The 12,906-nt window shown below is 42.1% G+C and overlaps 2 protein-coding genes across 3 annotated transcripts in view; one reads left to right on the plus strand and one right to left on the minus strand.

The window, feature by feature from the left end:
- Positions 1-3,441, plus strand: part of Pter (phosphotriesterase related) — a 70,970-nt gene extending 67,529 nt beyond the window's left edge. For both annotated transcript variants that reach the window (XM_036188166.1, XM_036188167.1), the window contains exon 5: positions 814-3,441. In XM_036188166.1, coding sequence (XP_036044059.1) covers positions 814-1,024 — 211 coding nt within the window. In that variant the 3' untranslated portion in view covers positions 1,025-3,441. The remainder of the gene's footprint in view (positions 1-813) is intronic.
- On the minus strand, positions 1,740-11,698 carry C1ql3 (complement C1q like 3). Its single transcript, XM_036188168.1, has 2 exons — positions 10,204-11,698; positions 1,740-4,407 (listed from the first exon to the last, which is right to left on the minus strand). The coding sequence occupies exons 1-2, from the start codon at positions 10,789-10,791 to the stop codon at positions 4,228-4,230; spliced, it is 768 nt and encodes a 255-aa protein (XP_036044061.1). The 5' UTR covers positions 10,792-11,698; the 3' UTR covers positions 1,740-4,227.
- Positions 11,699-12,906: the final 1,208 nt, after the last annotated feature.

The raw sequence follows: 12,906 nt of genomic DNA on the forward strand, positions 1-12,906 counted from the left end.
AGAGTGCAGACACACACAGATGGTGGCTGTCAGGGGCTGACGCATGCTGCAGATTACAGCTCTTAACTAGGCAAAGAGGATTACATTTTTTTTTACAGCCAGGAAGCTGTCTTTTAGTCAACTGACTATGGATTTAAAGGAACAGCTTGCTATGTTAGCAGCCTTGTTGACAAGGAAGATACACTAAAAACTTTTGGTCAGTTTCATCTGATGCTTGGAGACTATTACTAAGTCAAAATTCTTATAGACTTCAGAGGAACAGATGGCTCGAATACAGAGAACTTGGCCAACCCATCTTCATTGACTGTATAACCACATAGCATGGACCTTGCACTTGAAAAATCAGCTGATTTTACTCTAAGTATTTTATTCCTATGAAGAATTCTTTTGTTTCTATATTTTAATCATAAACACCCACTGACTTTAAAAAGAGAGAGAGAATGGTGTTTCAAAATTGAGCCTTAGACAAGCATTTTAGAGAGAAGAGCCAAATATAAAATTATTCAGTGAATTGCTATTGTGGCCATTCATTCAAATGGCCTAACCACTGTAAGCTCTCTTTAGTGTAGCAGTGCCAGACACTGTCAGAAATATCGCTGGGTAGAAATGTCTGTGTGTGCAGAATAAGGATCTCATTCAGATGGGCGTGCAGTAACACCTGCATCCTCACCACACAGTGTGCGTTTAGAATCTCCTGGTACATATGCCACAGCAAAAGGCAGAATTTTTACAAGCACAGTACATTCATGAGTGAAAGGTAACATCTAAAATGTGAGGCTGGTGGCCTGTAATGAGTTAATGTTTCCTTCACAGGGTCCGCTTCCTGGTGGATGAGGGCTATGAGAATCGGATTCTCATGGCACATGACATACACACAAAGCACCGACTGGTGAAGTATGGAGGTCACGGCTACTCGCATATTCTCACCAACATTGTTCCTAAGATGCTTCTTAGAGGAATAGCTGAGAGAGCAGTTGATAAGATCCTCATAGACAACCCTAGACAGTGGCTAACGTTTAAGTAGGATGGCTGTTGATGAACACAGACCTCGAGGATAAAATTTGCAGAGAGTATTCGGTGATTTCCAATCTATCTGAGACTTTAATCCAAGCTACACAGGGCCAATGACTGATCACTGCCCTCCTATAAGAAACTGGGTGACTATCACAGGGAGGTCTATGATGGGGTACTGGGCTCAAGTAAGTCCTATTGTTTTACTTTAAAAAATAAAATAAAATAAAACCAGATACGAAAGAGCGTGTCCCCAAACAGTAATTTAAAGCTGTATCTCCCAAGAGTCATTTGGATGTCATTTTCCCCCTGACTCTATCATCTACACTACTTGAGGAAAATGAAAGTGTCTCTAGTTAAGTTGCCCCCTTCTGGAGCAATCTAATGTTTCCTGTAATATTGATGATCCTGCTAATTATCCTGCTGTTCTTTAATTAATGCTTAATGAATAATATGGCATTTTAAAATCACTTTGGCAACAAGGGAAGTTAAATTTTGAGATTTTTTTTTCCCAAAGGAGACTGCAATAAAATTACCAATTCACAACAATAAAAATATTTTGAAAGGTGAACTGTGTTTTCCATCTATCTCTGTAAACTTATAATAAATCAGTTTTGCTGACTTTGGCTTCCTGGTCTCCATTTTTTGCTGTTAATTGTGTCGTGTTTTTGCAAAGTCTGTCTAAGAACACAATAATAATTATAAAAATAAAATCATAAAAGTAAAAATATATTACATAATATAGTTTAATGAATCATTACAGTTATAATAACAAAGGCCACAATTTAATTAATTCATAAGTTATAATGGAAAGAAAAAGAGAAATGCTTGCCTTTTATATAGTCCCTTTATTTCATTTACCTTTTATTTCTTTTTTCCTCAGGCCTAAACAGAAAATAATGCTTATTTATCCAAGAAAAGGTCAGGTCTATTGGAAATGACAGTCTGTAAATACTACTCTTTAGAAGAGATCCAGCCATGAAGTTCTTTGCTAATAAAGCCTTTTCAAAAATATTAGTTAAAATGCTTAATTGATGTACATTGTTGTTTATAAATTAATTCCTTGAACCCTCACTATGTGATTTGATACCTAAGACAAATCTCTAATCCCTTGCTAAGACAAATCTCTAATCCCTTGCCGCCAATCCATCTTTGATAAATATTTGCCATTAAATAGAAATTAAAACAGTGACAATTCATTTGTGAGTTACCTTACATATTAGAAGGGTCAAATCAAATTAGTAACTACTCTTTGTGAATGATCAAAGTGTTTTTTATCATATAAATCATGACAGTTACTCAGACCAAAAGCATTTAAACACAGCAAACACCACCTTTAGATGGGAACACCATGCATAACTCTTGGAATGACGAGGTTTGCTAAACTAAAGCTATTTCAGTTGATCATAGCTGATCAAGCTCTCTGTGTATTAGAACAAAAAGTACCAAAGTGAAATGAGCCAGGGGAACAGCCCAATTCCTTTAAAGGGGAAAATGCAAATGTCCTTCACCAGTAAAGCAAGCAGATTTTTAAATCTCTGGTTTTGAAATCTACTTGTCAAAGAGTGTTTAAAGGCGACTGAAAGGGGAACAGATTTTCCATTGTAAGAGGGGAAGTTGTGTGCTGGTAGGAAGTATTCTCATGCATTTTGATCTTTCCCTTAGATTAAAGAGCTAGCTCTTGGCAGTGTGTTTTAACTAGAGAGAATGGGTTTGCACTACACTGTCAGCTTCAATCTGCCAGAAAGAAAGGAAAGAATTGACTACTCAAATGTGTATGTTTCATAGACATTGTGAAGGAGCTCTGCTTGCTTCCTGAAGTCCCTTATTAATGGTCTGCCAGAGAATGAAGTTAAAATATTGACTGCATATGGAATACAGTAACCATGGGATCAACTAACTCACACATGTGCCATGTGGGGCATTTGAATCTACTGTGATTTTGTTTTCTGGATAACTCTTAAAGAGAAGTCACTTTTATTGTTTTGCTACTCTACATATTTGTATCATCTAAAATATATTTCAATCTAAAATAAGTCAAATAATTTGTGCATGGTTCTGTGTGATATATGTATACTTTTTAAATTATTTTTTGAGCTGTACAGCCACTGTGCCTAGTGGACTGAAGCCATGTATATATAATATTTCATCTAACATATATGTATATAAATAAGTGTGTGGCAGATATTTATATAAAATATATACACTTTGTTTTCATATTGGTTCTATGTGAAACTGTTAAGTTTGCAATAAGCTCAGGCCATGGATTTGCAGTAACTGTTTGAAGACCTTACTTACTGTCCCCTTGATGACGCATGCAGAAGCTCAAATTAAACCTTTGTGCCTTAGGTTGTGAACAATCTTTTGTTCCACAGAAGGCAAAGGCCTCTATCTGACTTCATACCAAAGAATAAAATTCTCTGACTGTTCAAGTGAGTCTAAATGTATTCTATTGACAAAATGGACACACGGGGTTTCTAAATACCATACATAATTACACATTTTCACACTTAGAGGGTAATCCTATGATACAGTTTCAATCTCTATTTTCTTAAGACTATCACCAGAAAAGAGAGAAAAGAAAATTCACATGAAGAGAAAAAAATGTGAAAATGATCACAGGCTTGGGAATTCCCACAAATCCAGAAAATTCCAGGTTAAGGCTTGAAGTTGAATCATTCCCAGGTCTAGCTCTAAAGTTAACAAGAGTACAAGGCAAACAATATCTTTGGGGACAAGCAGCATTACCTCAATTAGACCTTCTCCTGCAGGGTAAAAGGACTCTTCCCCACACTACAAATAGACTCCAAGTATCTTACTAAGCAGGTACTCACAAGAACCAAAGCTGACACATGGATAAAAGCAGCAAGATCACAGTACACCAAAGTATCATAGATATCGAAGAAATAATTCAGTGTCTTAGATTTTTCTATAAAAATTTGTGGTCTATATAGGACTTCATTCACATGGACACTAACAATAAGGAGTATTTGCTTTGGCGGTAGTAGATCACACATCTGCTTATCTTGCGTTAAATTACTTTTTTACATAATGTGTCTGAGTGATACAGATGTGAGTCAGGTAGCATTTGATCTCCCCACATTTACACAACTGAGATGCCCTGCAATCGGCATCCCCCGGGATCCTTGATTCACTGACGTTAGCCACACGAATCCAGCGTTCAGACTCAGAATAGCAAGCTCAGTTTCTGCATTATCAGTCAGCATAAATAATAAATCCAGAAAACGTGCTGTATTTGTTGTTGTTTCCTCCATGGGCTTTCCCACCATCTAATTTGATATAGACTTCATCTCCTGGTTCCAGGTGAAGGACCACACTGTTACTGGCATAGTCGTAATTCTGATCAGCGTCTTGGGCAATTGCACTAGCACGCACCTATGTGAAAGAGACAAGAATTAGAGCTTGTAGGAGAGAACCCTCAAGTTGCTCCTTTTGCATAATATATTCCATAGCCTGGGATGTAGCACCGTGATGTGGCTGTTGGTCCCACATCTTTAGGAGGGATGTCTGTAACAACTTCAACTGTGTTACTAGAAAAGAGAAGATATTTCTTTAATAAGGGACATTGCAGCAATCTTTTCTATCCCTGTAAATAAAGCATGCCAATCCAATTTCCCTCTTCGATTACTGCTTTTTTTAAATTCCTTGAATCTTCACTTTCAGTCACTTTTTGAAATGGAAATGGTAGTATTGTTTTGCATTTTAATTTAAGCCAAACAGCAGCATTCCAACTGTGTACTTCAATGGCTCATCATAATTATTAGAAAACTGATATCTCAAGTGGCAAAAAGACCTAGGGAAATACCACCCTGTTACTAGGTAGAAGGGGGAAGCTTTTTGGTTTAGAGCTTTGGAAATCTGATACAAGCAAACCCCCTCCCCCCACTTGAACCAGGCTTCTTCAGAAACAGCTTAACTCATTTAAACATCTTTGTTGATGTCTCTCACATTTCCAAACTTCCTTTTACTTTTTTGTGTCTTTTTGTCATTTAATCATATGTTCCTTGAAATCAAAAATTTAGTCTCACCAGATCCAAAAGTTTTTAGAAGGGAGTAGATTTGTGACCTGAGATTGCTTGGTTCTCTAGGAGTTCTGCATTGTATTGTTGTATAGCTGTTCCTATCTGTGTGACTGTAATTGTGTCTGGCTCTGAGGATGGGAATTAACTATAATCTGTTTATGTTCTGCCTTTAGTCTCATTAGAGAGTTGATCAACATTTGCAAACAGTCAAATTGCCTATCATATGTGTCATATGGACATTCTGTCACACTCTCCTTCAGCTTCATTTAGACATGTTTTGATTCTGCCATGGAAAAATTCTTTCAAAAGGCAGGCTTGTGTGTGATTTATTTCAGTAACACATCTTCTACTCTGTGGCTTGTTTCCATTCCACTATAATGGTATTTCCCTGAATAACACAGCAAGTGATTTAGTGGTTTTTGTAAACCTGCACTATGTAATAATGTATGACTTGGGGTATAATATGCTAGATTTTATCACTTGGCAAAATGAGAAAAATGAGACATAAGTCAAGAATTTCCATGCATGTCTTTCAAAATCTAACTGATGGGTTTTCAAATTAAATTTTCATGGGAAGATATGTTCTCACATTAATGCTGAAATGCCATAAAAGGAGAAGGCTCTTGGACACCGCTGAACTTGGAAAGTAATTTGAGTAATATTTTAACTTTTTTTTTCTTTCTGAGTATCATATAGCCTAAGGAGAGAAGAGCTTAAAGGATTTAGAACTGCTTAACACTATGCTAACTGGCATTAATATAATGAAGCCAATATGCTGCATGATTATACTCAAAAGCCTTGACTCAAACATGTGCACCAATAGTAAGGTGATTCATTTTAACCATTACATAATAATGCATTTGGACTTCATAATGTTTCCCAGGAATTAATCTTCAGTTTGTAGAAGCTGAAGACTTTGGTTCATTTATTTCATCTAGTTATTAATTCCCAGCGATGAAAATCTACACACTGAGAATATCATCATTATGGCTTGACTTTTAGAACATGTGGACTTTTAATGATGTGAAAAATTAAAATACAAACTAGTAATTATCTACATTGGTAATGTGTTAATTAATCATCAAACTAATATACTCAGCTATTATTAATGAAAATACAGTTTATTCAGCATTTTGGATATTTAGTATAGGTCCTATGAATGTTGTCCACCATCATCGTTTCCTACATGAAACCTTTAGAAGCCAGGACTCACTGCAATCTTTGATTTAGAGACTGTATTCTTTAAAAAAAAAAAAAAACAGAGAGAGTGCAGTTTTTATTCTATAGAATATAGCCACAAAACCAAGTAAATGTTACCATTTTTAATTCAGTAGGTAAAACCACAGAAACCTGCTAATGCATTAGTGTGATTCCACATACTAGAGGGTTATCCTTAGCGCATTTTATTTCCTTTGTTGGAAAGCCAGTGTGGTGGCTTTATAATAAAGAGCAGTTCCCTAAGATTTTAACCTATGCAGCACTAAAGGGCTTTTTCAATTAAATACCACTATCTGCCAGTGTCCATGATGTCAGTATGACTGCCCACCCATAACACTCTGAGAGTATAATGGGACTTGGAATTTCAAGCTCTGATATGTATCCCACTGACTTCGGCAATTCTTCCTTGAAGCCATCAAACTATTGAGGAAGGTAATGTGTTCACCCTGAAGGCTATTTTCAGATTCCTAAATGTGCACCTATTTCAGCATTTTGTCTGGGAGTATAATGCATCCTTTTCTCAGCCCAATATACCTATTTCTTCCTAAATTCTCTTTAATATCTTTTTCTTAATGTGTTAACTACATAGTTTCTGCTTTATCCTTAGTATGTATTTCTCTGCTTCTCAAGAGAGAACTAATTTGGCATGGCACATCATCACTCTTCCTGACAAATGAATATAAAAGCACACAGTATTCGCTCTTTCCTATGTAGTTCACATCCATTGTTACCATAACTAATAAATTCTTGTAAGTGAAAGGCTTATCTCTAATTATTTTATATGACTAATGTTCTGGCAATTTAGTTTTTATTATGGTGGCTTACAGTAATGACATTATACTAACTATACTCAGAAACTATTTTTTTCAGGTTTTTAACTACATGTATGCAAGCATTAGAAATTCTTCTTGTATCTATATAAAGCTATTTAAGCTCCATTTTTTAACCTTTAATGTGCAATGTGATGGCCTCTCAACAACTGATACGATTAAGTGTAGGCTAATGATTTCATGGGAAATATGAAAACTATGGTCCTTCATAGGAAATGATAGGTTTGTGAGAATATAATAGGCTGGATAGTTTTAGCATTGTCTAATTATTGAGCGATTATCATTATATAAAATATTTACTGCAACATTTGCTAATTTAATTAATTGCTTCTGATGTTCTGGTAATTTCATTTTCATTGTACCCCCATGGAACCATAACCAAAAGGTTAAGTGGTACATCAGGTTAATGTATTGACCTTTGATGTTTCCATCTGTGACCCTACATTCAACACAAAGCATAAATAAGATGGCCCTCCTATGGTTATGACCCAGCCATTGTCCCCTCCTACACTGAAGAACTGCATTCTTCCCTTGGTGTTTCATGTCTATGCTTCCTCAAATCCACTTAATCCATAGAACACCACTCTGACATGGATCTCTGAGTTTCTGTTTTTATAAAAACAAATTAGGTCAGCTCATAGGGGGAACTGTCATTCTATGAAACAACCATACAGACTATAATTGAAAATCAAGGATAAAATTTTTATTTAAAATTAATAAAAAAGAGATTTTACAAGATTTCCCACTTGGCCCTGGCTGCAGCCAGCCTTTCCGAAAGATCCAGTTTTATTCTAAAGACAAAACTCCTAAGCCATAATATTGCAATAACCTTTTCTCTAAAACAGTCCACACTGAATTCAGAAGGATGTTGTTTACCACTATTCATATATTTTTTTCTGAATTACCTGCTACCCACTTTTTGAAGAAGCAGGAACTTGACAAGCAGCCAGTGAAGAGCATCAGAGGTCTTGACCCACTTGCCTTCCTGATCCCCACAGAATCTGTACACTCAAGCAGTACAGAGAGCAGCTCATGCACCAACGCAGTGGTTTAAAAAACGAAACGCATGTGTGTTTTCCTTTTAGAATTTGTACACAGAATGCTTTCTTCTGACTAGTGGGTATATGTCAGACTCTACCCTCCAACCCCCAACGTCTGAACTAACTCCACTGTGCTTCCTCCTAGGGATTCCTGCATTTGCAGTTTTCAGATAGTTAAAAAAATATATATATACCATTTCTATATTTGTTGACAAAAACCAGAATTTTAGTACATTTTAATGGGTGGCTCTAAAAATATCTCCCCAGTATAGTAGTGTTTTACAGAACCAACTTTTGAGTCAGACAGAGTCGATTTATAAATAAAAAAGTGCCCCATGGCTGCCTGCTGGAGGGGATGGGGGGAGTGGCATTGTAAGTCATTTGGTCAGCCAGACACAAGGCCTCTATTTTGGTACACTGAGTCACGCCCTTTGTAGCCACATACCTGCAACTACCTAACCCACTGTTCGGGGAACAATTTTTATTTCCTTCGTGTTATTTTCATGCATAATAACTGTAATGAACAACCCTGTCAGTGCCTCCTGGTGGCCATGTTTCCTTTTTTGTTGTTCCTAGTATCTTGGGGGTTCCTTCAGGGATTTGCAGGAAAGAGAAAGCAAGGGAGTTGTAATAAAAATTTTTTTTTTAAAAAAGCGTATCATACAGTTAGGACATGCATCTTTTACCTTTGAGAAAATTGTGACACTAAATTGGGTTCTGAGGGAAAAATCAAAGAAAAAACAAACACACAAAACAAAACCGCCCTGAAGGTGCTCAGTAGAAAATTGGGATTTAGCTAAAATCTGAATTTCGGGGAGACCAAAGATCTGCAGCACATCAGCCCATTTAAGTCAAAATTACTGCCTGAAAGGAAGCATCTAGAGGGTGATGGCAGGGTCGCGGGGTCTTTCTTCCTGTCAGTCAGTAAGCAAAGTTTAGAGCTCTGGAACTCAGCTGGCACAGCAGGCTTGCAAGCTCCAAGGCCTCTACCTGGCTCCAGCGACTTGGAGTGTGCAAAGTCCGATCACACTTTTAGGTAGAAATGTGTTTCCCTCCTGTGGCTAAAAGATCAAAAATGCTTCCGTTTTGCACTGACTTGCTCTTGACTCTGGCAAAGGCAGAGTCTCCTTAGCCGACACTGCAGACCAGTGGCCTCTGTGGCACCACCCACCAGCTCTGAAGAGCTGGTCCCGGTTGGGACTCGTCTGAGGCTGTTTTACAACCAAGGCAAGGTGGCTGTGAACAAGAAGGCTAGGGTTATAGAGCCTCTACCAAGGTGCCCCGGGGCTTTGCGGTGATGAAAGGGCTGAGCCCCTACCGGCTACCTTCCCAACCACGTCCTCATATATTTTTCTACTCCGAACAGTGGAGTGGAGCTTCCTGTGTTTGGGGTACAAGCTGCTGTACTTCTACAGCGTAAACCCAACTTTTCTTTTTTCCCAGCAGTCTTTCGTTTGGAAACTAGTCCGAGTGTAAAGTGACTCAGAGTTTCATTGCCTAAGACCTCTCGAGGACCATGCCATTATGCGCGCGCGCGCGCGCGGCAGAATGCTGTTTGAGACGGAGATGGTCCTGTCTGAGTCTAACTCTTGGGGGTCCTTCCTTTCTCCCTGGGGTCCTGGTCTATCTCTCCCGAATCTGGAGCCCTGACACGCCCATTTCGGGCTCCGGAAGCCTTCTACGTTCTCGGGAAAGGCTGTAAAGGACCCTAAGCTGTTGAAGATCTCACCGGCCAGGAATTTTGCACAGCTCCAGGACACCCCTAGTACACAAGCTGTCCCGGGGCCAAACTCCCAGTTTCTCACCCCCTCGAGGGTCGGGCTCACAATTGCGCGCGCTGAGCACCAATCTGACACTCTAGAAGCACCCTCGCCTGGCTCCCCCGCGTACGACCCCCCACCTCTCCAGCAAGTCTCAGAGTCCCCCTCGCCCTCGCTCCAAGGAGCCGGTTGCCGCGCCCTTCCTTCGCGGCCTCCCACCCCCATTTCCGGGGTCTCCTCCCTCTTGCTTGCACCTTCCCGCACTCGCTCCCCGCCCTCCCCACTGCCTGCTCGCGCTCACCTGGTTGTTTTTGCAGAGATCAGCCCACATGCTGGTGCCGTCCCCTCCGCGCATCAGGACGTGGTAGGTGAAGAAGTAGATACCTGGGATGGAGCAGGTGAACTTGCCCGTAGTGGGATCATAGTGGTTTCCGAGGTTGGTGACCACGTCGTCGAACTTGAGCACCTCGTAGCCTTCATGCTGCCGTTTGAGGCCAGCGTAGAAGGCGATCTTGGGCACCGTGCTGTAGGTGGCCGCGCTGATGGCCCCGGCCGCGTTCAGGCCAGGCGCCCCAGGCGGGCCCGGCAGGCCTTGGCGGCCAGGTTCGCCCTTCTCACCCGGGGGCCCCACGGGGCCCGGTGGTCCGGGCTCTCCGGGGGGCCCACGCGGGCCTGCCTTCCCCGGCCTGCCGGCCTCGCCTTTGGGACCCTGGATAAAGGTGGGGAGGGACTGCATGAGGCCGCGGTCTGGAGTGGCAGCGGTGCTGGGAGCCTTGGTGCCCCCGTAGGGGTCACAGATCATGCGGCAGGTGCCCAGCATCTCGTAGTGCGCCGACGTGCCGGCCGAGCTCACCAGCACCGGGATGAGGATGACCAGCAGAAGCACCATCACCACCCCCAGCGCCCCGGCGGCGATCAGGCGCCTCCTGCTGCCCACGAGCCGGCTCAGCGCGGGCCGATCCTCTTGTCTGCTTTTGGACAAAATTTTGAAGGTTGGGCGGGGACCTCCTCAGAGCCGAAAACAATCCCCCTTCGAACCCCAACTCCCCTGGGCGGGCGCGCGCCGGTCGTTCTTCTCCGGCTCCTGCTCCCCCCGCTGAGGCTGCGGCTGGGGAGGGAGCTGGGGCACCAAGTGACTTGATCTGAAGTCCCGAGCGGGGGGGCTGGGGGCTGGGGGAGGGGTGCTCAGGGCGCCCTCTCGCCTCCAGCCAGCCCCTTCGCACCTGTGGCTGCCGCGGGTGCCGGCGCGGCCACCCGGAGGGCAGAGCCAGCCGCTGCCTCCTGCGCTCGCCCGGGGCGGCTCACACTTTTATGCCACTGCTGCCGGCGATCGACTTTTCCTTTTTTTGCAGACTGCGCCAGTTCGCACCAACTTTCCGTCTTAAGTTGCCTTTTTTTTTTTCCCCTGGGCCTTGCTTCTTTTCTTTCTCTGGCTAGGTTCGTCCCTTGCCTTTTTTCTTTCTTCCTTTCTTTTTTCTTCCTCTTTTGCAGTCACCACAACTCTAATTGAAGCGCACCCCCAAAGCCCTTAGTGGGCTGAGGGAGCTCGGGTCGGGCGCCCCCAGAGATGTGCGGGGCTGTTCGCAGGAGCAGCCGCTCAGAGAGACTCAGAGCTGGAGATAGGAGCTAACCAGCAGCGGCGAGAGCCGAACGAGAGAGGCTGAACGCAGAATTCTGCCTGGGTACCACCTGCCAGGAGAAGAGGAGGCTGACAAACGCGCGCCGGAGCAATTTATAGGAACCCAAGGCACAGAGGAAGGGGAGCCGCTTTGGCATCTCTCTGCAGCATCTGCTCTGCTCATCCCACTCACACAGAGTTTGGCATTACTCTGACAATGTGGGATTTTTTTTTTTCGGCCTCTCTCTCTCTTTCTCTCCCCCCCGCCCCCTGTCTCTGCAAGGGATGAGCAGTGAAATCCTGAATACTCCCTTGTCTAACGCAGGCGATGACAGCGCCCTAGCTGGACATGCAAGGGGGTGGGGGTGGGAGACAGCTGTGCCACAGCTCTCAAGACTCAAGGGTCACACCTAAATCTATTTCCCCAGAGCCAGCAGCCTTTGTTGGAGGTGGAAGTGAAGGTTGAAAGGAGGGAGGTTTGATGACAATATTTCTCTCCTGGCTCATCCACAATCAGAGCTTCAGGTGTTTTTCAAAATGCCACTTTTAACATAAGGAGGGCCCTTTCAAATTTTCCAGACAGTAGATGTGCGGGTTTTTTTAACCTTAGCATTTGCTTCCACAGCCTCCTAAATGAAATAAGATGTTACCCTGAGAACAGTAAAGTGTATTTAAAAACCAAAGGACATTTCTTGATTTAAATGAACGTGTCCACCGCCCCAAAGGGGGAGGGCTGGTTCTTTTTACAAGTGCCACGCAATGGTGAGAGCATACATGGGCATTTGACTTATGGGCTTCCAATTGCAGCTGCCCTTTAGAAGATACCATCATTGGACTTGAAGTTGCATTTGCTTAAAGGTGCAACATGCAGGAGAAATAATCACTTGTCAGTATGCCTTCGAAGGTCTTACAATAAAGCAAGCAGTGTTTGCAAAAGTGCCAGGTTTCATAAGACACAGAGAGAGTTCTGTAGGTGCCATGGCAGACTTCCCAGATGTGCATTGGGGGAGGGGAAATGGGAAAATTATGACAAAGAAAAGCTACCACCCCTAACAGTTGAAAGAGCTGGATGAAGAAACGACTTGAATTTAGACTATCAATAGAAGGCCCCCAGAGTGGGTTTTAGGAGGGTTACCCCACCAACAAATACATTTGACACATACGAATGGTTTTAAATAAATAAGTAGAATTGATTCCTAAATCATACTTCTGCATTCAGGAGCAATAGATGTCAATCAAACATGGGTGACATTTGCTTGTCAATACGGAATGATGGCTGTGAAGACAATAACTTATTACAACAGGATGAGAATCTGAAATGAGAAACAGGAACAAATAATAACATAACAAGCAAGTAATAAATCCTAAGTGACTATCAGCAAACAG

Source organism: Onychomys torridus, chromosome 5 (genome assembly GCF_903995425.1).
Source record: "Onychomys torridus chromosome 5, mOncTor1.1, whole genome shotgun sequence".
NCBI lineage: Eukaryota > Metazoa > Chordata > Mammalia > Rodentia > Cricetidae > Onychomys > Onychomys torridus.

Coding starts and splice junctions, on each gene's coding strand:
- C1ql3 (XM_036188168.1), bottom strand. CDS start 10,791: ATGGTGCTTCTGCTGGTCATCCTCATCCCGGTGCTGGTGAGCTCGGCC. Junction 4,408..10,203: donor ATCTCTGCAAAAACAACCAG/GTGAGCGCGAGC, acceptor TCTTTCACATAG/GTGCGTGCTAGTGCAATTGC.